The sequence below is a fragment of the Pezoporus flaviventris genome, unplaced genomic scaffold (genome assembly GCF_033815535.1).
Source record: "Pezoporus flaviventris isolate CSIRO_AGI_PZ_B2104156 unplaced genomic scaffold, CSIRO_AGI_Pfla_v1 ptg000002l, whole genome shotgun sequence".
Taxonomy (NCBI): Eukaryota; Metazoa; Chordata; class Aves; order Psittaciformes; family Psittacidae; genus Pezoporus; species Pezoporus flaviventris.
In genome coordinates, this window is record NW_026892550.1 from 9,258,029 (window position 1) to 9,281,588 (window position 23,560).

At 39.8% G+C, this 23,560-nt stretch overlaps 2 protein-coding genes across 4 annotated transcripts in view; both read right to left on the bottom strand.

Annotated features, from left to right (window-relative positions):
• Positions 1 to 6,690: 6,690 nt before the first annotated feature.
• LOC133277042 (uncharacterized) lies at positions 6,691 to 16,753 on the bottom strand. Of its 2 annotated transcripts, none has more exons than XM_061468563.1 (5): positions 15,822 to 16,753; positions 14,651 to 14,980; positions 13,089 to 13,208; positions 11,920 to 12,014; positions 6,691 to 8,974 (listed from the first exon to the last, which is right to left on the bottom strand). In XM_061468563.1, exons 1-5 carry the CDS (start codon positions 15,871 to 15,873, stop codon positions 8,951 to 8,953), a joined length of 621 nt encoding a protein of 206 aa, XP_061324547.1. In that variant the 5' UTR covers positions 15,874 to 16,753; the 3' UTR covers positions 6,691 to 8,950. The 2 variants fall into 2 exon arrangements, with proteins under 2 accessions (XP_061324547.1, XP_061324539.1); XM_061468555.1 differs by having other exon boundaries at positions 6,692 to 8,974; positions 11,920 to 12,041.
• Positions 16,754 to 20,545: 3,792 nt separating this feature from the next.
• The window catches only part of MAN2B2 (mannosidase alpha class 2B member 2), a 35,010-nt gene continuing 31,995 nt past the window's right edge, over positions 20,546 to 23,560 (bottom strand). For both annotated transcript variants that reach the window (XM_061468576.1, XM_061468583.1), the window contains exons 16-19: positions 23,099 to 23,257; positions 22,635 to 22,747; positions 21,671 to 21,788; positions 20,546 to 20,781 (exon numbers count right to left, since the gene is read on the bottom strand). In XM_061468576.1, coding sequence (XP_061324560.1) covers positions 20,687 to 20,781; positions 21,671 to 21,788; positions 22,635 to 22,747; positions 23,099 to 23,257 — 485 coding nt within the window. In that variant the 3' untranslated portion in view covers positions 20,546 to 20,686. The remainder of the gene's footprint in view (positions 20,782 to 21,670; positions 21,789 to 22,634; positions 22,748 to 23,098; positions 23,258 to 23,560) is intronic.

Sequence of the window (23,560 nt, forward strand, 5' to 3'; positions counted from 1 at the left end):
GAACAAGTCCAGAGAAGGGCCACGAGGATGATCAGGGGACTGGAGCACCTCCTGTATGAAGACAGGCTGAGAAAGTTGGGGCTGTTCAGCCTGGAGAAGAGAAGGCTGCGTGGAGACCTCATAGCAGCCTTCCAGTATCTGAAGGGGGCCTATAGGGATGCTGGAGAGGGACTCTTCATTAGGGACTGTAGTGATAGGACAAGGGGTAACGGGTTCAAACTTAAACAGGGGAAGTTCAGATTGGATATAAGGAGGAAATTCTTTCCTGTTAGGGTGGTGAGGCACTGGAATAGTTTGCCCAGGGAGGTTGTGAATGCTCCATCTCTGGCAGTGCTCAAGGCCAGGTTGGACAAGGCCTTGGGTGGCATGGTTTAGTGGGAGGTGTCCCTGCCCATGGCATGGGGGTTGGAACTGGATGATCTTAAGGTTCTTTCCAACCCTAGCTGTTCTATGGTTCTATGATTCTATAATAAGGTCCCAGTGTTCCCAATTTGGGCCAAAAGTTTAAATGCTTTATGTGACACAAACATGGACTGTCACACACATAGATTTCAAAAGACATTCAGATATACTCATATTTGATGGCATTTGGCGAGTTGTTCAAGCTTACATGAGATTTGTGTGACCCTGTGCTGATTTTCTCTTAGAGAATACATTTTATCCTATGCTTTTTGCAGCAGTGCCTGTTTTGGAAAGGTCTGAATAAATACATTTGCCAGCTCTATTCTGAAGAGCCATTTGTGTCAACAGCCAGCTGAGTACCTGAAATAGGATAGCTGAAATAGGAAACTTCTATTAGACCTTTTCATCCCTTATTCCAATAGGTACAGGAAGTTACATGAGAAATTTTTTGACAATTTCCTCTAATGTGTTATGTATCTGAATAGAAGCACAGGAGAAAGGAAGCACAACCTGAAATGATGAATTTGCGGGTTTCTTATGTTGTATCTTGGCATCAGTACAAAAAGCAGTTTATTTTTCTCTTAGCAAGAGGATAACATCTGAACTATAAGCATTGCATGTTCCACACTGAGATAAAATTATCAAACCCCTCAAATTTTCCAGTGTCCTGGATTGTTTGTTGAACTTAGAGTATCAACACCCTTTATTTACTGAAGAGCAAGGTTTTCCTTTGCACTGCTTCTGAAAACTTGTTCTAAGCCTGTGAACAGGGTTTAAAGGTCGTTTCATTTCCGCAATGCATGGTACATTTATATGCATCTAGTGATTAAACGATGCAGATAGCACATTGTTTTGCAAAGCACAGTTAGAAAGATTTGACTGAACAGGCACTGATGAGGCACAGGCAGAAGAGGAGTTCATACAAGCACAGATGTTCAGTGACACACCCTATAGGTTCTGTTAATTATATACCTATAGGTTTTCATTATTTTATTAACCTTTACTTATCAAAATATCCTTAAATCATATTTCACAATTGCAATTTATAAGCTGACATACTGTTTAAGTGAAGTTTAAAGGCAGGAAAGATGAAGAAGGCCAAGGTTGGCTAACTGGCTGTGTGACATTGAGAGCTGGGTAATAACACTGTTGTCTGACAAAGCTGTACCATGGGAAACATGCTTCATCATTGTATATTGATGCTACTCAAACACGTTTATTAGTGCACTAGATGTAGCTATGTTAGACTGTAAAATCGATGAACAATGCAGTGTAAATAACCCTGTCTAGTTTCAGTCCTTGACTGTGAGTCATTTCCTGGATGCTATTCTCTACAGGGATTTAATACTTCAGTCTTAAGGTTCATGATATTAGGACTTCCAAGACTATTTTATTTTTAATTGTAATGACAGAGAGACAACAGCCAAAGGTAACTGAATATTGTCCACTCAAGTGTTACTGCAAAAGATGGTTGAAGAAACTCTCTAAGACTCGATTTAGAGTTTTAGAAGCAGCACTCCTTATTGCAGGGCTGGGCACACATGTGAATCATTTTGCCAAGGTGAGTGTGCCTGGAGTCTACAAGCAGCATCCATCCATCCAATGAACTTATGCATAATAAGTTAAAAGAATATTTACATATTCCTGGGAGATGCTTCACATATTCACTGGATTTCCTGGAACTAACTGTGATGCTTGCATTTTACTTACTCATGTGCTTCCTTGCTGGGTGGTGGTCTCGAGGGGTCTCTGGTGGTTGTGGATAGTCTTCCTCACTTGTCCACTGACTGACCTCTGTGCTTGTGCCTGTGCAAAAGACTCTTGTGAATTACTTAACAACTGTGTTTTAGGTCAGTTTGTTCTGATTTGTTCCTGATCTTGAAGAACTGGACCCATTTCTCTTGGTCAATCCTTTCTTATCTTCACATCAGGTTGACTGTGGAGGGGTTAGGAGAGGTGAACTGGCCCCAGTTGTCTTGCTTACTCCTTCTTTATCTTCAGAGGTTACCCTTGTTTTATACATACCCCAAGGCCTCACCAGCCCATCTTGCTCTCAACAGAGTAGTCCCAATTTACAACCTAGCTTACAATTAAGAGAGCAGTTTTAACTTACAACTTAGCATTTTAGCTTACACAAGTGCTGTAGTCATGATTTGAGTACTGTGATTCCCCAGCCCTACATGAGCAGTTCAACTGTCATTTGCTCCACCTTGACACATAAAATCCTGCTGAGATGTAAGCCACCACCATGCTGAGCTGTAGTGAGGAGAGTAAAAAATTGTTCTATGGCATGCTCAGAAAGAACAGGAAAAAAGAGAGGAAAAGTAAAAAGAAAAATAATGAGAAAAAAGATAAAAAAGAAAAGAGAAAAAGAAGGAGAAAAAAAGGAAAGGAAATGAGCTGTGAGAGCTGATGGTTGCCTTGTAAACTTTAAAACAGACTGTGAACATTTTAAAGGAAGTTCCTATTTATTAGGTAAAGACATGCAAGAACGACTGAGCCAATACCAAGAAAGCTTTTGAAATACTTTGTATGCAAAGAGGTCTATTTTGGCCATGTTCAGCTCTCATGAACTAAGCAATACTGTTTTTCTTTTACTGTACAGAAGTGTTTCTCAGAGGGAAAGAATCCCTAAGAGAAAGTTGAGTCGTGTTGAGAGTCCGTGCAGAAAACATGTCAAGAAAAACACTTTGCATCCCCCATAAAACTGTTTTTTTTTTATGTTCTAAAGTATGAATTTATGCATACATGGAATCAGTGGGAAGTGCTGACCTGCTAGCATGGAACTCTGTGTTGAATGAGGGGATATACATATACACAGTCAGGAAGATTTACAAGGCATTTTGGGCGAGTGGAAGGTCCCCAGGCACACGCATTTTACTGAGCTGGCTGCTTCTGGTTTCCAGACAGTAATCACAGGGTGGCACAGCTGATAAGAAGCAGTGGGGCTTTTTCAGCAGGCAAACACTGACATCATTCTGTTGTTAACGGGACAGCAAATCAGCAGGATGGGCTCAGAAATACCCAAAGGTGGGGTGGGAAAGGGGAACCAGAGCAAGCTTTTGTAACAGACCATGTAACTTCAGGTTTCACGCATCAGAAAAGAGAAGGCCTTCCAAAAACAGGGAAATGAAAAATCACCTGCACAGAACTGGGAACGTCCTTGACTTGGAGGTGGGAACCAGCCATGAACAGGCTCTCACCTAAAGCCAGAAGAAGCTCGAGTGTGTTGTGAAAATAAAGTCATGACTATAGGAGTTGCATTATTTTGGCCAAAATTTATATTTGAAATGCGTTTAAATCTATCTAGATGGACTACCTACTGGGTGCACTTAATAGAGTAGCCATTGGTGTGACAGTTACTGGTTATGGTGTCTCAGAAGTGGCCTGTGTCAGTCTGAAGTGACACCCAGGCCCACTGCTCACGTAACTTTGCTACCATGCTGTGGATCTGAAGGGGAGGTAAGAAACCAGTTGTGTTTGTTTCTACTCAGAGGCAATTGACTCCTTTTCCCTTCCGCAGCACTTGACTGACATGGTAGCTACTCTTTCCATTTCCTTTCTTGCTCAGTAGCAGTCCTTGTTTAGATTACAGCTAGAGTCTTTAGGGTAAGGTTAGTCTGTATTTAAAAAGAAACTTAAACAACAAATTGTAATATTTTATAGCTGCTAAATTAGGAAAGGAGAGTTATTCTATCTGAGCAAACCCAGTCAGACCACTGGTGGCTTTGGAGTGTCTGTCACTATTACCTGACCTTGTTCTGCTGGCTTCATTAGAGGCGTTTGTTTTGTTGTTTTTAATTCTCTCTCCAGAATTAAAAGCTATAAAGTAAAAAATGGAGCAATACCGATTGCTTGCTTTCATGATGTATTTCCACAGCATTCCCAGCAGCCATGGGTCTCAACTGTGTTAGGCCAGGCAATGTACAGATACGTCCTCACTTCTGGCTTGCAGAGCCGGTCATTCAAGTTTAGGGCAACTTAAACATTCAAGTTTAGGTCTGTTTTTAGTCTGCAAATAATAGTGGACTAAATAAATAGTGCTGAGCTTACTCCCTCTCTACCTTACCCTTTCTATACCTCTCCACCTCTGTGAAGTTGAATACTTCCTCTGAGAAAGTTATGAAGTAACTTTGATAGGCATAGAATAAGGCTGTATAAGATGTTGCCAAGCCTTGGCAACTGGCTCTGCTTTGGAAAAAGGACAAGGAATTAATTGCTATCACATCCCATCAGCCAACAAAATCCACCAGTGCCCAGCACCAGACCACAGCACCTTAGCTAATGCCTTGTTACTGGAATGTAGGAGTTATCAGAATCCTTCCTCTCATCTCAGTATTTTGTATTATGTAGAAAATGAGAAGCATTTATACATGTGCATCTGTCCTTCTTTTGGTCAGAGGAATTGGCTAGTGCCCCTTTGATCTGTGGATTCGTTTGTCAGTCATATGTGCTGATTCCTGTTTGCAAAGTACTGAGACAAGACCACTTAGTAAAAATAAGATAACAAAAACCTCTTTACAGCCACCCTCATTGTAACTCCCCAGCATGAGCATGAGCCAGAAATAAATTCTGATAATCTTATAGATTTACTCTCTAGTTTATTTCTGCTGTTAACTATAAAGAATGTGGCAATATACCTAGATCCGGAGTCTGATGCTGAAATAGATGCAGCACACAAAATGGCATTTAGGTTTGAAAGCCCAGTTCATCCAGGCAGAATAAAACCAACATAGCATCCTCTTTAGGTTAGTGGAAACACAGACCCTGTGAACCCCATGATACACTTCAATTTCCCCTTAGGTGGTATTGTTCCTTAAATTTGAGATCAATTTGGAGATTGAGGTCCTTAAGAGAGAAGTAGGTAAAAATATTGTAGCTCAGACAAAGTATTGATTTCAACTTTCATTTCTCAAGCAGTGCTAGGAACTAGGCAAGGATTACACTTCAAACAAAACCCATGCTGTTTGCATAGATCAGACTTTCTCCTTGGACATAGCCTGTATCCAGAGTTACACTTGCCAAACAGGAGTGCTTTTAATGTTCTTAACTAGCTGCATGAAGACAATCTTAAGTCAATTTAATGTTGGGCTGGAGCTTTTGGGGTTTTGAGAATAGCATCAGTTCTGCAGTGGTTCTTGATGTCAGCAGTATAGAGAAAATACTTCAGATAAAATCTGGTTTCAAACAAATTTTAGTCAACCAATTTTAACATCTGTGGTGGTTTTGCCTGGGGTAGAGTTAATTTTCTATGTAGTAGCTAGTATGGGGCTGTGTTTTGCGAATAGTGTTTGTAATTCAGGGATGTTTTAGTTACTGCTGAGCAGTGCTTACACAGAGGTGAGGCCTTTTCTGCTCTTCACACCACCCCACCAGTGAGCAGCCTGGGGATACACAAGGAGCTGGGAGGGGACACAGCCAGGAGAGCTGACCCCAGCTGACCCAAGGGATATCCCACACCCTATGGTGTCATGCTCAGCATATAAAACTGGTGAAGGAAGAAGAAGGAAGGGGGATGTTTGGAGTGATGGTGTTTGTCTTCACAAGTAACTGCTACACATGATGGAGTCCTGCGTGCCTGGAGATGGCTGAACACCTGCCTGACCATGGGAAGGGGGGAATGAATTCCCTGTTCTGCTTTGCTTGTGCACAGCTTTTGCTTTAGGTGTTAAACTGCGTTTACCTCAATCCATGATGAGTTTTCTCACTTTTACCCTTCTGATTCTCTCCGCCACCCTTCCAGTGAGCCAGTGGCTGTGCGGGGCTCAGTTACTGGCTGGGGTTAAACCACAACAACATCATTGCTGTTCTGACAGCACTGTTACCAGGTACAAGAACATTAGTCATAGTATCACACACAAACATGACTATGTTGGTTGGGGTGCCTCATCATCCTGCCTGCTACTGCAGATCCTTGGTGTAACGGAGCCAGGAATACCTGCTCCATACTCTTCTTCCACAGATACTATGAGAGAGAAGTACATTGGTGAGACATTAGAAGCATGGCAGAATGCGTAGAGGCTTTAGAATACACTGCGCCAGTCTTGCTCTTAAATTAGGATGTGTTAGCCTACGCTTAACACAGGACTTTGAACCTCAAATTAAACCAGAATGGAACCACCAGTTTGCAGCAGCCTGGTCAGGAGGGAATAATCACCAAAACTGGCTAAAAGCAAAGGCCCAGGGTTCTCTTCAAGGTCTGTAATTAGGGAGGTGGGCTTCCTTATAGACTGAACAGATGCACAGTTAATATTTGAGAACATACTGGACACTAGAAAAAGTCCTGAGATTAATTACAGAGCTCTTTTTTGTTATAAAGCTATCAAAACAACCATGAAGAAATAAAAACAGAAGAGTGTGTTGCTTCCCAAGTGGTACAGAAGCAGAGAAGATAACACATGTGATGCATAGGTGTCAAACTATTACTGATGAGTAGGACAACCAGCGGGAGCTCTGAAAATACTCTGCTGGCTCATAGCCACTGTCAGTCACAGCTAAAAATAGGTCCTGATAAATTTGGTGTCATTTTCAGCTGTCAGATGTTGGAAATGACTATGTTACGTACAAAATATGAGCAGCTGTTAATAAGGCAGCATTCTTTGCTAGTAGGAACCACATTTAATCAGCAATTTCTAATAGTGTTTAATGAAAATATGATTTGGAGACTATTAAATTGTGGTTTAGTGGCAATCTCTTAATTTAGTGGTTGCCTTTAACAATTCCCTGAATACTGTGCATCTCCTGATTGTGATTAGAGACGTAACCAGCAATATATAGACAGACCAAAATTTACTGCATGCACTTACAGCTCTGGAGGTGTAACTAAAAGCTTCCTTGACCAAGGAACCTGGCCCGAAGGTCACCATTCCTTTTACTGGTTACAACTTTCTTGTGTTGGGGACAAAGATACAGGGTCTGTGGAAATCCACAATCCTGTTTGTAAGCCTCAAAGGAATATGGCACATGACTGTTTCACCACACAGTAAAGAAAACAAGTCTGTAATAACATTTCAGGGCAAAAATCACCAAGATTTTAAAGTGACTGAACTTCAAAAGGAAGAAAAGAAAATCCTCTTGGTTTATCCAACCTACGTGTAAGTACCATGAGATGTACTGTAACAAATAGTCAGTAACAAATATTTTCTCTCATTCGAGGTATAGTCACAGTGCAGTGATTACAGCGTATTTCTGACAGCAGAATATTCACTGCAGAACAGCATCCAGGGGAGGTCACAGAACCACCCAGGAAAGAGGATTCACGCCAAGGAGTGAGCCACTTCTGAGCTACAGTAGTTGTGAACTGCAGCTGCTATAGCGTAGAGAGAACCAGACCACAAGCCATGCTGTATGGCCACAAAGACCTCATTACAGGATATTGAGCAGCAAGCCAGTCACACCTTTAGACTACACAAACTGTTTTTAAGGGCTCCAGGAAAGCCAATCTGCATCTACTGCCCTGCTACAAGCTGTAACAAACCTCGTGCGCAGTGAGGTTGTTTCTCCTTGTGTTGCTGGGAACATGCTTAACTTCCAGCAAAGCTCTGCAAAGTTAAACAGAAGACAAAATACCTCTGGTACATAAATACATTCACACTGCAGATACCTGTTCTGAGTACTCAGCAGTGCTTGGACAACTGCCGTTAGCTTTGCTGTCAATACTGCTCACCTTGGAAGCCAGCTTTCCCTTACTTTCCAGGTTTGATTTTTCATCAGTAATTTTTTGGTTTTGAAGTTTTGAAGCTGGCAAAAGTGAAACAAGTGTTAATGCTCCAGTCTCCTCCAAGCAGCCCTCCTCCACCAGATAGGCAATAATTATACATAAATATAGAGAGCTCCATTTAAACCTAGCATTTCACTGTGCATAGTAGACTATTTTCTCTGGAAGATTTTTCCTCATATGTGAATAAAGTACCACTAACAGTCCTTTTCCACAGGAATATAAACCCTTCTGGCATACCACTCTGGCTACGAGGTTGTCAGCACTGATGATAGTTTCATCCTATGTGATCTATCTGGTCAAATGATTACCACCATATGCACTTTTATTTTACCTTCTGCTATTTCTACATGGGCTGCCTGAAGAAATGCTTCTGTCGGAGAATGTTCAGTCCAGAAGATTTTTCAAACTATGGCAGCACATCTTCTATTTCCAGATACAGGGGGAAGAATTGAAGCTGGTCTTCTAAAATAACATGCCCTCCAAATTCACAGGCTCCTCACAGCATTTTGTCAGTGACAAAACATTCAGAGACTACTTGGAACCAATCTTTTTTCTTGCATCCTGTCCTGCCGACATGCTTCTGACAGGGAACTCACAGAATCCATCCTTCAGCAGAAAATTATCATAGTTTTCAGTTTTACAGCTTTTTAGCCATATTTTTTAATGTCCTTTTAGTTCTGAATGTCAAAGTAGACGGCGAGTCCGTGTCTCATTCTGGACTTTTCAACTGCCCTAGTTTGTGGGATTTGCTCATCAGCTACACAGGATACAACAGTTGCAGTGGATTTCTCATCTTTTCCTCTTTATTCATTGCAAGAAAGAACCAAGTTATTCATAAAGGATAGACACAGACTTAAAAAAGCAAAGAAACTTCCATCAAAATAATTTTTACTCAGTCTATTTAAAATGACCTTTTACTCAAGACAAAGCATCTAGTACAGCCCAAGGGAACAGACAGAAACACGGCTCATAGAGTTATCATTTTAGAGGGAAAGAGCATTTCAGTACTAACACTGAAAGGCAAATTCTTCCTATGTTTGGATTCAATTCTCTTGGTTAATTAGGTACCAGGCACAAAGTACTCACTTAGAATACCAAAGACGTCAAGTTTCAGTATAAACCCAGTTCTATGAAATCTGAAATTTCAAAGGTTTTTTATTCCCTTTAACATTTAACTCCAATATTTCCAAAAAGCTTTATCACACTGCTCCTTCTGGAGGGATGCTCTTTTTATGCAGTAAACTAGTACACTGCAGTGGTACTCAGATGTTATTCTGCATTGTGCAAAAGTCATCTTGTTTTCATTTCCTAAGCACGTGTAGGATTTGGGATCTTCAGGTAAGTTCTTTAGCAAAAGCTAAGAATTAAAGATCTGCCTTAAAGGTCCACAAAGATCTGTGCTCATTGACATAAAATCAAATTTACAAGCTAACATGGCATAAAACAATAAAAACCCGTAAGTCATGAAGTGGTAGCTTTTCGTCATCAAAAGTTATACTTTGCTATGGGGATTTACTGTCTCTGTTTCAAGGAACTAGGCTCAGACCAGAGGTACTGCTGCCTGAACATCAAACAGGGGGCATGGTAGGTACGGCCAATTAATCTGGATCATGCTTCCGTGCATTTTTGCACAACCAGAGCTTCTCAGGAGTGTGCTTTTTATGTGTTTGAATAAGCTGGAAGTTTGCATTAATGCTACAGCAGTGCTTAGGTTTGGGCTGGAACCTGCAGAATTTAGCAACAAAAAAATCACCAATTGCTCCAAGGATTCCCTTAAGTGCCAAATACTCCTGGAGCTGGCAGAACTGTCTGGGAAACATGCAGTGAGCATCTCAACTCAGGAAACATAGGATGACTTTCCAGAGAGACAGAGAAGTGCTATATAATAAAAGCACAGCCACAGCAGCCAGCTTTGCCATGGGGATGTTCACTCTCAGGTTAAGCTAAATTAAGATACCTGGAGCTATGTGCTGTCATCTGACCTAATTGCTCAGCATTGTTATGATGTATGATACAGGTGAGAATAAAATCCATGCCTTGATTCAAGTTCTGTGAATCAAGATTGCCTTTGCAACCCCAAGTATTGGAAAAAAACAGAACATAAATCGAGTGAGGACTGTAAATGGCCTTGCAAAGGTGTACACAACCTTCACGTTTGCTGTTCTGGAAATGGTGCCCAAACCTACTCAGAATGTATAGTGAATTTCCAAGCTTAAAGAGAAAAAGTGTAAGCAATATAAAAAACTAATGCGAACTTTTCAGATGATTACTTAAGCACAGACAGGAAAAAGTACCCTTAAATTAAATCAGTCATGTTCTGCAACACAACTGAAAGGCAATGAGTACAGCTCCAGAGGCACCATAATATGTGCTCATCACTATTGGCTTAATTTATCTGAAATATAGTGTGCATGCACATTGTATGTACTGGCTTTACTAATCTACTGGATGCCTTGAATGATTTATAAGATCCAATTATACTTTAGCATTTAAAATGATACCACTGAAATCACTGCTTCTGCTTTTATTCAAGTAGCAAAAAAAGATCCTGTTATGTGAAAGAAAATGCCAAATTTATATCATGACATGTCTCTGTGGCTAGCAGCTGCTAATTACAAAGCAGCACGAGACCTTTTATAGTTGTATTTACACATCCTGTGGATGAGTCTGGTTGTCCATACAAACCCTGAGCATTTAAAGGCTACTAATGAACTCTTCACTGCACCCCCTCTGATGCTTGTTTCTCATTCTCAGCCTTGTTTTCTCACATAGTCATTAAATATTAACAAGTAGAAGAGTTATCCATTTATAGCCAGTAATTAGAATACTCTATTACCATGACCAGACCACCTCATGCCTTGTATTTTTGAAATTTTCTAATATGCTGTCTCCTGTAAAAGCAAGGAGCTCTGAAGAAGCTCCCTCTGAGCTTCAGTGGGAATCCACATATAATGGGGAATGAATTTTCCCAGCTATACATTTTCTTTTTCTAGAATGATGACTGTTGCACAATAAAAGACAGATATTACTGGTTTACTACTTGCATCCTGATGTTTTCTCTCACCATGATTTCAATACCAACATGACCAAATCAAGACCAAAGCCATGTTTTCTAACAGGAGAATTCAGGAATCTGTAAACTCAGTTGCAGTTGTGACCATGGGCTTTAGCATTTTACATCGCCTCTGCGTGGCTTGTTCAAGCCTGTCCAGCTGACTGTGATGGAAGTTGTGCCTACCTGTGCAAGAGTTAACTTAGGGCTTCTTTCACTTGCCCACTTAATGTTTTAATGTAATTAAGAGATGAGAAACTGCCTGGATAAAGAAGCTTGCCTGAAATATGCTACCGGCTCTTAGAAAGTGTCTGCTGTAACAGTCCTATGAGCTAAAGCAAGTCCAAGCCCTTTGAGCTTGGTAAACAATTGTATGGAAAGAGACTTTACTGCCCTTTTTAACTTTTTCTCTACTTCTTTCATACAGTCTCTATATTGATATTCTTCATTTTTTCTGCCCTCTTCTGCAGACCGTTTTAGAGCGTCACTAAATTTAATAACAGAATCCAGTACTTTCCTACAACACAAATAATCTTTCTTTCTCTTTCTGAGTGTTGTCACTGTCAAGATTGTTTTTTCTTAAAAAAATACAAAAAGAAAAATAAGGCTTTTTTTTCATGTGTAGCAAGATGCCCCCCCAGGAAGAGCAGCTTGATGTGTTCTTCCTGCTCAGGGCACTCCCACTCCCCAGTTGCCTCATTTTGGAAGTCCTCTCATGGTGAGAGTCTTTTTATAAACCACTTACCCATTCAGCTGAGTTTTCCTCAGCTGCTCCACTTGTGGATTCACTTCTCCCCTGAACTTCTGCAGCCTCGAGCATTCCCTCCCCCTGATGCCCTCCTGTTGGCACAGGAAGCAGTGCAGAACCTTAGCAAAAAACAAGTTACAGTCACTGCTTACTTACTGTCCATTTCCAGAGTCACACTGGAAATACCAGAGCTCTGCAAATGAAGAGTGCAGAGCTCCTATATAACTTAGTCTTGATGACAGGCACTAGAGGGGTATTCAGCTTGCAAGTGGAATAGAATACCTTCAGGTTTCTGAATACCCTTTATGCCATGGAGAGCTGGTCAACAGAGTTTGTGTCATAACTAGAGAACTGAGGAGCTCACCCTTAAGTAGACACAGGTCAGTTCATACAGTCACCTGTGTCAATCCAGTGACTGAAATAGGAACTTAGGACTTCACTCACCTAAATCCCCTCTCCCTGGTTTGTTAACTTGCAAGTTAAACCTCAAACCGCAGGTATTGTTCCTACATCCTTGACAGCTCACAATCTGAGTGAGCCTCATACTGCAACTGTAATACTCATGCTACAGTTACTTAGGAGGCTGCCTTAGGTTTTATGACACTGATCTGCACTCACTGCCAGCAGATGCCCTACTTGTCCTCTAACCATCCAATTTGCTGTTTTTTCTTGTGACTTCTTCCATCTTCATTTCTTTTTTTTTAATAATAATTAGTTAAAAAAAAAAAATACAGCTTAAACCAGAACAGCTCAGACCCCAAGGCTGGTTCTTTCAGATGTCATTTCCAGGTGTCACTACCAGGAGTAAGACCATAATGCAAAGCTAAGTTCTGGCTTCTCACTTTTTCAGTCTGCTCTCATAGTCTGAAACTATCAGAATTGATATCTCTCAATACCCTAAGTAAGTCAAGATCTTCAGTCTAAGTCTGGAAAGATAAATAACAGAGGCAAGTGGCTTCAAGAACGCTCACTTGAATTATAACCCAATCCCTCCTCTCAGTTTGAGCGGTCCCTAGCAGATCAGGACCAGGTAAGCAAAAGTTGTACACTGAAATTCCTCATCCTTAGGAGCACCTAAGTGATGCCTCTCAGGTGCTACTGTCCAGCCATCTCAGAACAAACATCTAACTTAGAGAGTTTGTGTTAATGGAAATATTGTCACTCACTGGGAAGTTTTGAGCGCTGTTTCTGTTTCTTTCTGTAGCAAAGACTCAAGCTTGCTGGTGCCACTAAGAAAGGAATGATGGCGCATATTGCCAAATCTCTCTTGTTCAATGAGTGAGCCTCTGTAACAATATATTTTAAATAAAGTTACGTACTGTTCAAAGAAACAATAGAAAAACACTGGGGGGGGGGGGGTGGGGAAAATTAAAACTGACTTCAGCAGAGAATCAGTTAACCCTCCCACCCAAGTGCAAGGTTACTTACACTTTCCCGTTCCTGAGGGATGCATGCCTGATGAACAATAATATCGAATCCTCTTTTAGCTCCTTCAGCTTGACGATTTCCCCCCCTTCGGTGTCTCATGTGAGTCTCTTTTGCTTGTACTTTAAGGCTATTGCTACCAGACCAGGTAAGAGATGTGTCTGGCGTCAGCTCACCCAACTCGTTTTAAGATTAACTCTTTTAGCAGCCTTTTACATTCATTTCCCACCATTTTGAACACTACATTCATTTTCTATCACTGACGTTTTCTAAGTCTTTGATAATTTTTGTGCCTCTCTTTGGACTACCAGTTGCCCAATAGCATAGTGTCCAAAACTGGACTGTGCTGGATGAATGGAAAGTTTGCTTCCCATGACTTGATCAGTCAATATATGAGTGATGTTTGGTAATATTAAAGGTCTAGTCAGAGACCTTTAACATTATCAAAGCCCCCTAGTTTTTCTCTACTGTTGAGAAGTAGAATGAGAGGTAGAGATTAGCATCTTCACAGTGTCTTGAGATAGTTGTATAACAGACACAACAGGTAAACTTTTTCTATGTATGTCACATTCTCGGCATAATTTAAGGTGAAACATACCTCACTCCTATTGCTGAAAATTTAATTGTGTGTGAATACTTATTGAATTAATGCTTTTCAACGCTTAATTCAGAACTGGGACCTTAAATAGCTCTCTCGTGACGATTAGCAAATGACTATAATAAGGTAAGGAGACACGGCCTATACAGAACATTTTATCACAACATCTTTGTGGACACAAATCCTTATTAATATGGAGCACATACTGCTCTATCTTCCATATTAATTTACTAAGAACTTCTAATAAAAAGATAAAATGGTTAGTAAAGGGTACATATTGCTTAACAGAGTAAGAGTGTAGTTGCTTCAGCCACTCCTTACCACAAGGCAGATGCATGAACTGTGTCAGTTATGTCTCAGCTTAACTACCTAGCCTCACAAATCCCTTATGAGAAGGAACTGTGTTTGGGTTGTCTGTGAAATACATAGCAGATGCACAGTATTTTGTAAACCTTAACTAATAATTCCTGTTAGCAAACTGTTCTAGAAGAAAACAAACACTGCACTGGGTGTATTAAGGCAGAGAGCTTAAGTCAATTGTCAGTAAAAGCCGTTCATGTCTCTTCTGTGTTTGTTTTATTCATTCCAAGACCCACAGCGCTGAGAGAGAGATGTGAGGGAGGGAAGAAGTGTATAAAATAGTTGAAAATGAAGAATCTTTACGATGATAAGCTAAATGGCACACTTAGGTTCTTGGTAGCTTACCTTTCTCTTCAACAATCACTGTTGTCCCATTTCCACATACTTTCTTACAGAAAGGTATTTTAATCATTATCTCACAGTAGTAAAATCCAGTGTTATTTATATTGGCAGAGTTTATCACCAGCACATCCTTGCTGTCACTGGTGTCATTGTATACATACAGAAGTTTTGATGATATAGTTGTGGTGATGTTCTCTTTATTAAGAAGATACCAGCTTACTCTGTATCTCACAACAGATTTTTCCCAAATACAGGCGATTTCAGTGTAGTCTCCAATTGATAGACGCATTTTTGTTGGTGTTTGGATGACTGTTATATTACTGGGACCTGTAGCTAGCAGAGGAATATACATAGATTTAAAGCAGCCAAGAGGAAGCATTACAGCTCTAATATCTACAATCACAGGATTGAAAATATTGTTAATACTGTAAAATCATCATGAGATTAATTTTTCAGTTTACTTACTAGCCACTTCTCCCTTGAGCAATGGCAATTACTTTCTGGCTAAAGGGAAACTTTTAATCTGGTGTGTTAAAGCCCTTCATCATTGTGTGCAACAAATGAAGATCTTCTGTGTACTCACTGATGTACTACATGGTCCTCAAATGGCATCTAATACATTTTAGTCTTGTGACTTCAGTGTCTTTCTGGAAAATAGCACTGAAAAAAAGCTTTTGCCCTTGTTTAATCTCTTAATCTTTCCCTCTCTTTCCTTCTGTTTTTTAATTTATACTGAACACCTTCAGTATTAACCAGTGCAATCTGTATTGAATAAGGAACATGAAACCTTATCTGCTTTGTATTTCAGTAGATACATGACCCAGAACTAAACCTCCTTAACATTTTCAAATTCTACATTCAGTGTTTTCCACAATAAATATTCAAGTCTAAAGGTCTAAAAAAAAGAGTGCTTGCCTTCTTAACCTAAGATCGTTTTGGGTGTCAAATTTGTTTCTCTACACTTTTTCTATAACAATCTCTTTATGAAAATGCTTTTTTATTCCCCACACATCTTAATTTTGATTTCAGCATTACAAAAATATAGCTAACATTCTCCTCATCTTGCACACAAGTCTATTTGAGGTGGATATACTGGAGAAAATATGCGTTTTTAAACCCAGCTCAAGGATTACAGGTGGCAAACTATAAACAAAACAAAATAAAGAGCACTTACCTAAGCAGCCAAAACACATTGTTAAAAGAAGTTTCACTGAAATTATGATCATCACACAGGATTATTAGCATTTGCATCAGGGTGTCTTTGTTGAAGATCAGCAAAACAACAAATGAAAGCCTCTCAGATTCGTAGCTTAACTTCCTCTTCCCTCATGTGGTGAGGGCAATAGAAACCTAAATGCAACCCAGATTTTCCCTCTACTCTTTGAAACTGTCACCACAGAGTGGTCTGTTTTAGAGCCCATTCATTCTGTCTGAAATCAGAACAGCTCTTTTTTAAATTTTAAATTGTTTCCTAACTGGCTATCTTTCAGCACTAGATTAGCCTCTCTGCTGACAGGACATAGAAAACTGCTTTTCCATACTTGCAGTGGTCTCATGTGAGATATTGCACTTCTGCAATCCTTCATTTAAAGGTGTTTTATGAAGATGAGTCTTGTTTAGGTACTATGTACATGTTTTCAACAGCCTCTTCCAGCCAACCTGATGACTCTTATCCAAAGCAAAAGAGACAGTGATTATACTTAGGTTACACTGATGTCAAATATTAATCCTATCATCTCTCCTTATCACACCTTTCATCTTGCTGAAATCTTGCCTAAACTCTTCCCTCCCATGAAAAATACTTTGCTACTTTTGCCTTAACAGCAGCATAGCCCCACTGACAGGAGCAATGGTGGAAGGCTGAGTTTGAAGTGCTTGAGTGAAGACCACAAAGTGGTCCCAACATCCTGCAACATCAGTGGGAGACAATGCAGAACACTACACTCTGTATGCAGTGCATCCCACTGTTACCTCTGTGTGTGCAGCTGTATTAATGCAATACCAGTGCAATAGGATCATAGAATAGTTTGGGTTGGAAAGGACCTTAAGATCATCTACATCCAACCCCCCCAGCCATAGGCAGGGATGCTTCACACTAGACCACATCACCCAGGCTCTGTCCAGCCTGACTTTGAACACTGTCAGGGGTGGAGTATTTACCATTTCCCTGGGCAACCCATTCCAGTGCCTCACCACCCTCACAGTAAAGAACTTCTTCCTTATATCTAACCTGAACTTCCCTTGTTTAAGTTTGAATCTGTTTCCCCTTGTCTTCTCACTACAGTCCCTGGTGAACAGTCCCTCTCTGGCATCCTTCTAGGCCTTCTTCAGATACTGAAGGGTATATTAACTAAGGCTTGTTTCAGGAAGATGATAAGCATGGGTTAAATAAAATGATCTACAGTTATGTCATCAAGTTAAAGGCCACGTTGAAACTTATTTGCCTTCAATTATTAAAGAAAAAAAAAATTACAATTATAGATAACTGTATGCTGCTCAATGTTCTCCAATACTGATATTTTGCTTTAACCCAGAATCAATTACATTGCCTGGTGAGAGAAGTGGAAGATAAAACATTGCTTCCATTTTCTCAACTTACTTAGGTTTATTCCCTGGACAGATGTTTCAAATGCCAGGCCAGACAAAACTGTTCCACAAATATGTTCAGTTGGATAACATAAAAATTGCAATGACAGAACTTAAATGATAATTAAAAAGATCAAATAGGACATGCTGAGAACATGAAGCAGTTAAGAACTTGATAAAAATCTGTCAACCACAAGATTTTCTACAAGTAACATCAGGTACCAGCACCACTGGGCAGGTGTCTGGAACAGCTGAACTGTAATTTGTAATGAAGACACAGCCACATTTAAAGTCTAAAGCACGGCTCCTTTCCATTTGTCAGCCACAAAAGCGTAATACATCAGCTTACCTGCTCACCAGTATCTACCTTACAGAAGTAGTTTCCAGTTAGATTGCCAAATAAAATGAAAGAAGAGACGATAGCACATATACATGTCAGATTATGCTGTAGGCTATCCCCATTTCTAATGGTACTCAGCTGACTTAGTTATCACCTTTTAGAGTTACTGAGGACATAACAAATACCTTTAAATTCATGTGAACGAAAGGATATATTAAAGCAAATAATATTATACTTAAGGATATCATTTAATTATATTAAATGATTCTGTTAGCATTGACATCCATGTTATCTTCAGTACTACTGATCAAAGATGTAGAACAACGAAATATACATGTTTAAATTCAAGGGTAAAACTAGTTTCTCTTGTATTTAAATATCTACATTAATGCATTTAGTGTTGAGTTACGCAGCTTGCAGCTCCAGCATGCAAAGTATTTTGTCCAGAAACTAGGTGAAGCCTTTTCAGTAGTGCTGATAGCAGCTTATATTTACTCAGAAAGACATTTTGGTTTTAATCCAAATCATCCTGTCAGAGATGAAATGAATTAGCACACAGAAAAATGGGTTGGGAAGAAGGTTTATTTTTAGCTGCTTATTTAGGTTAATTCATTGTACTGTTTTACAACACAACCCCACAAACTCTCATTACAGTAGTACTGAGCGGGTCGAAAAATATGGTGACAAAATTTCTTGAGCCAGCTTTGCTGGTGGGGTAAGTGCATCACCCACATGACTGTGTGGGTCAGGAAAGCATTTACAACAGGAAGATCCTGTTAAGTTTTCTTTTCTTTCTGTAAATTACGAATAGATTTCTAGCAGGAATGCCGTGTTCTTTACAGTTTTGGATGCCTCCAGTGCAATACAAGATTTGATTCTGGCAAATTATTCCCTGGTGGCCAATTGTACTGAAACAACTCCAGGTAAAATACTCTGGTGGTGCTCTCCCCCCCTTTTCTTTTAAATCAGACAGTCTCTACAAAGGGAAGTAGACACCCCCCCCCCCCCCCCCCCCCCCAACAGATAAATCAGCTGATAATGAGGTATTCCTGTTTATATTATCCTGCATACAGAAGGCTTTTGTAGGACTTAACACACTTAACATGGACTAGAAACATACATATCTTACATCTGGGAAAGAAGTGCCCAGAGTCAGCAGCTGTAGGACCCTTTACTGCTTGGCTGGGATTGACCATACAATTGCCCACTGAAGATACAATTCCATTTTTATAACCTACCATGATTGACTTGTTGTCATGACTTCAGTCACAGAAAAATGAATTGTAATCCTACCACTGTGTAACCTTCAGAGTATACACATTGTACTACATGGCATACCCAAGCAGGAAATCAGAAAAGATGTACAAGCAAGGAATATTACTTAGCTGGACACATTTCATTCCCTAATACATGCCCAAAACAAAACAAAAAATAGCTGCCATCTTGCTTTACTGCATTCTAGTTACAGTGCTACACAATTCCCCTTTGGGCTTAAAGTGGCAGGAAAATGGCTTTCACTGCATCAGGGCAGATTAGATTGGCATTATTGCTAAGTATGAAAAATAACCAATAGAAAATATGATACAACCTTTCTTCAACCAATAACTGAATGCACAGTTTCTACAGTGATTTTAATGAGATGCAAACAGTTACCGTACACAGGCTTTCTACACAGAAAAGTTGACCACCAGTGCAGCTCTTCCAGCATAACTATTTCACAAGAGCTATTCTGGGACAGCCCTTTTCACTGTTTCCTTTGTTCCTGAACAGTGTCTCCACACGGAGGAAATCACTGCTGAACAGCCAAAGCAAATGAGAACTATTACCATAGTGAAATGTCATTTCTAAATGATTCTAGAGCTAGAATTATTATCAGTTGATTGAAAAGGCACCTATTCTCTTCTTTTAAACCTATATATTTTCTCTTTCAGCTTAATGTTTCACTGGTCAGAAATACAGTTTTGTACAGTGTTGCACCAAGCGTAATTCATCACTATCACTGCAGTGAAGTGAGTGACTTGATTCTCATTTTGGCTATGTGCATTTTCATGATCAACAAGTGAAATAGAGATGCTCAATGGCACATAAACAGAATCAGATTCTACAGCTCCACCTTGTTTAGAGCTAGAAAGGAAAATAGAAAAATGCAATTTTTCTTTTTGACATAAATACATAGCAGCTATTAGGAAACCCCGCCACTGTCCAAGTTTCCTTCTGCTGCTGCTCGATCAGATCTGCTTAGAGTCTGCACTTATTGCCAGTTTAACCTCTCAACACAGTCCTCCATGATTAATTTCAACTTGATGCTAATAAAACATTTCCTGCTACTACTAGGCACATCCTCTGAGGCTGAGAAGTATGAAAAAGTTCACAGGGTTGTAAGAATGGTGCTTCTGCTTCAGATTATGAATTAGTTACCAGTCATGTGGCAATACATCTTCTGTCAACAGCCTAGCTCCAGTTTACCAAGAACACAACAGTGAACGTCCAGGACCAGGATATTGTAAGCCTTAAAAGGCAGTTTAAATGAACTCAGGGCAAAGGAATACAGACGGGACATTCAACTTCAGTTTACAGCAAGGCAGAAACTTTGCAATTGTGCCCAAAAGACAAAGTAGCTGGAATACAACAGGCATTCTTCCTTGCATGTAGAAACAGAACCCCATTTGGCAGATCACTCTTCTGTGATTTGGAAGTCATCTCCTCTAACAATAAAGAAACTTAAGAGAAGACTTTTGAGATCACCACTAATTAGAAAGACAACTTGAGATTGTAAGACTAATAGGACTTTGACAGTGCTCCACAGTGAAGCATTATGGAAGCAATCACTTTGAAAACCACCCACAGCAAGCATGAAAATGTGCAATATGCTTGCACTGCAACACCAAGGTCATTTTTGCACTGATCAAGTTTCAGAAAAAATGAGCTGTAAATAATTAACCAACAAAAATACCCACAACTCAAGCCAACAGTTTAATTAAATTTAGAGTTTATTCCAAAATGACTATTTCTTTCATTAACAGCAGTAGAATGTTTTGCAAGATCATCATTCCTATCTTGAAACAAAAATTGGAAGCTATTACATACTCACTCTTGAAATGTAATGTTAAACTTTATTGACTCTGAAAGTATACAAAGAAAGTCCTTATTTCCTTTGGGTAAACTGTTACTGTAAAGTTTCCTGAGGTCTCTGTGCTTTTGGAGAATCCTGTAAAGCACAAAAATGTTGGTAATATATTAAAGAAGAATAAAAGTACATAATACTCTATCTCAACAGTTTGAACTCATATCTTCCTTAAAAGCTAGTGTTTGAGCAGGTTCTCTTCCTTAAAGCTGCAAGTAGTATGGAGCCTAAGATGCACCAATTCATAATATTAAAATATACAATCCATCTACTTCTCACACACTGACTCACACAGAAAATGTGAAATGACCCCCCGCCCATCATGCACCTTTATCGTCGTTAAACAGCACATAAGTTCCTAGCTGCAGGTCAAGCAGAGCTCTAAACTCTTACCTAGACCAGCCCCAAACCTCTGTAAGCTTTTTACGGATATGGATATAAGTGACTGTAAGGACAATGTCCAAGCAACCAACTGGAATGAGAAATGAAATGAGGTCACCCACAGCATTTGAGTGCCAGCCCTAACTTGAATCACATCCATGCAGTCCTTTAAGCTGATTACATTGCGGATTTTTAAGTGCAGCTGTCTGTTTTTCTGCAGCACAGGCTTAAGCTTAGATTAACACAACTCATCAGCACCTAACAAAATCAATCTGTGTTACAAGTGTGAGTTCATGAAGTAGCCACTTCTAGCTGGACAAAAATGCCTCCAGAAAGATTTCAAATTTTTTAACACTTGTAGACAAAACAAGCCATCAGAGAAATACAGCAGTCCAGTACTTGCAGGGAATCTTTGCTAAACGCTACTACTTGCAAGTTGTGCCACATACCAGGCCTGTCACATAGAACAACAAAACATTTTTAACCATAGAATCATAGAAAGTCACAATTATTCTAATATTTTTAATTAGACTATCCATCAAGCTTCCACAGTCAATCACAATATGGACACCAAACACCTTACTCTACCTACCTTTGCCGGGGTGTTGTGCAGTTTTCCATTTCCACCGCTTCAAAGTATTTATATCCCAGGTGCCTGTGAGTGATCGCTCTTCCACTACCATCACTGATCCTAATCCCTTTAGCAAAGACTGTGAGCAAAGGAAACACAAGCATTCAAACCACAAGTTATTGACAATAGCACACTCATCAGTACAGTTACACCAGCATAGAACTTTCATCTCTAGTATTGATGTGTTAAGCAGACAAGTAGAAACTGTAGAAATCTGTTAAGTCACGCAACGAAAGAGCAACTACAGAATCACCAGGCTTCAAACGAAGCTGAGGTGCTAAGGGCTTCTTCTGTGCTGTAGCAAAGTTCAGAGCCTACTAATCTCTCCATTCAAGGGCTGAAACTTACAATGCACTTTTTTAAACAAAGAAGAGAATACTACACCTTGTTTCCCATGCTTCTGCCATATTTTAAAATACCCCCTGCCATGTATTATAAAATTATTTACTTCTATATGTAAAATCAAATAAACAAGTGAAAATGCACAGCACATGCTAGAAGTGACCGAAGTTTCAATAACCCACAGATATAACTATAGAGGAAAAAAATGTTTCCTTTAATCCTGTCTATATTTCATTAACTGCAGGTACAACCTGCAATAACTAAAGAAACAGCAAAACGGAATCCCACTCTCTGCACCGGCTAAGGTACTGCAGGAAGTGTTACGCAGCCAGAAGCTCAACAGAACCAGTTCTACCAATATTTATGCAGATCTTCATGCTGGTTCTATGGCAGCTTCATATGAAGTAACGGCTTCTGTGTTGCAAAAATAAGACCTACTTCCCTCCAAGGTTAAACTTATGATAGTATTTTTGTATCCATATTTTGTGGAGTCTCTAGCATACACAGAACTTCATTCCAGAATTAGCTCTCTCTCGAGCAAAACCACCTCTATTGGCATTCTGTCTTAAAAGATTAGATTTACCTTCAGATCCACCATCACAGGTTGAGACAGCACAGGATCCTCTCCAACTTCATACAAGTGCCTAATTCTTAGCAGGACACGACTGAAGTCCACATCACCTTTCTTCTGTCCACCTTTAAGAGAAAAGAAAATGCAAGCATTTTCTTACTCTAAAAATAAACCCAACTTTTAAATATTTTTTAAAGATCTCATAATTTGAATTCAATTCCTATTTTTTGCAATTAGCAAGAGGACTAACAGCAAGAAATACCCAGCTCCCACTGTTGAGAGGAATGGCACTAATAGGCATGATGAACTTATGCAGGAGAAGTACTTTCCTATTTGAGTAGAGAAATCATACAGTCCAATTAACTTTCTCAACAGAGGAACTTAACACTCTGAATAAATAAAAACACCAGCCACAGAAGACAGAAAGAACAGAAAGCTTCTTTGGGTCTACCAGCTACCCTTTTGAAGGCACCTACCCATGCAGATGCTGTGGACCTGCTCCACACGATCAGAGCTGTATCTCCACCCTGGAATGCTCAGAGTCTGGAGATGAAGATTAAGTGGGACAGTTACATGTGAACTGTGGACTGAATTCTGCTGAAGCTGTCTGTGTACCTTTGGTTTATCTCCTCCATCTAAAGAGACAGAAGGCAAATGTCAAACATCCATCATGCACGCAACCTGGCTAGGATACTGTGCGAGACATTTCTGCTTATTCTGCCAAGGCAGATGCAAAGCAGATGCTGTATTTCTCCTCCAAGGCCTTCTGAGATACAGAGCAGAAAGCAGCATGGATTTATCTGCTGGAGAAGTGTATTACAGCTTTCCATAAAGCAGATTTCACTGCAGTTTGAAGTTGCTGTTTCACTACCAGGCCTCAGTTTTAGTTAATAAGTCAAACAAATATTTTTAAAAGAATAACTTAAAAATGGTCATTA

Bases quoted from the DNA above. Each gene is read 5' to 3' on its own strand.
- LOC133277042 (XM_061468555.1), bottom strand. From the start codon at position 15,873: ATGATCATAATTTCAGTGAAACTTCTTTTAACAATGTGTTTTGGCTGC. The intron at 14,981-15,821 runs GTAAGTGCTCTT...TTCCTCTGCTAG, and splicing joins AATGTGTTTTGGCTGCTTAG to CTACAGGTCCCAGTAATATA. The intron at 8,975-11,919 runs GTAAGTGGTTTA...TGCTTTTTTAAG, and splicing joins AGGAAAACTCAGCTGAATGG to TCTGTGTCTATCCTTTATGA.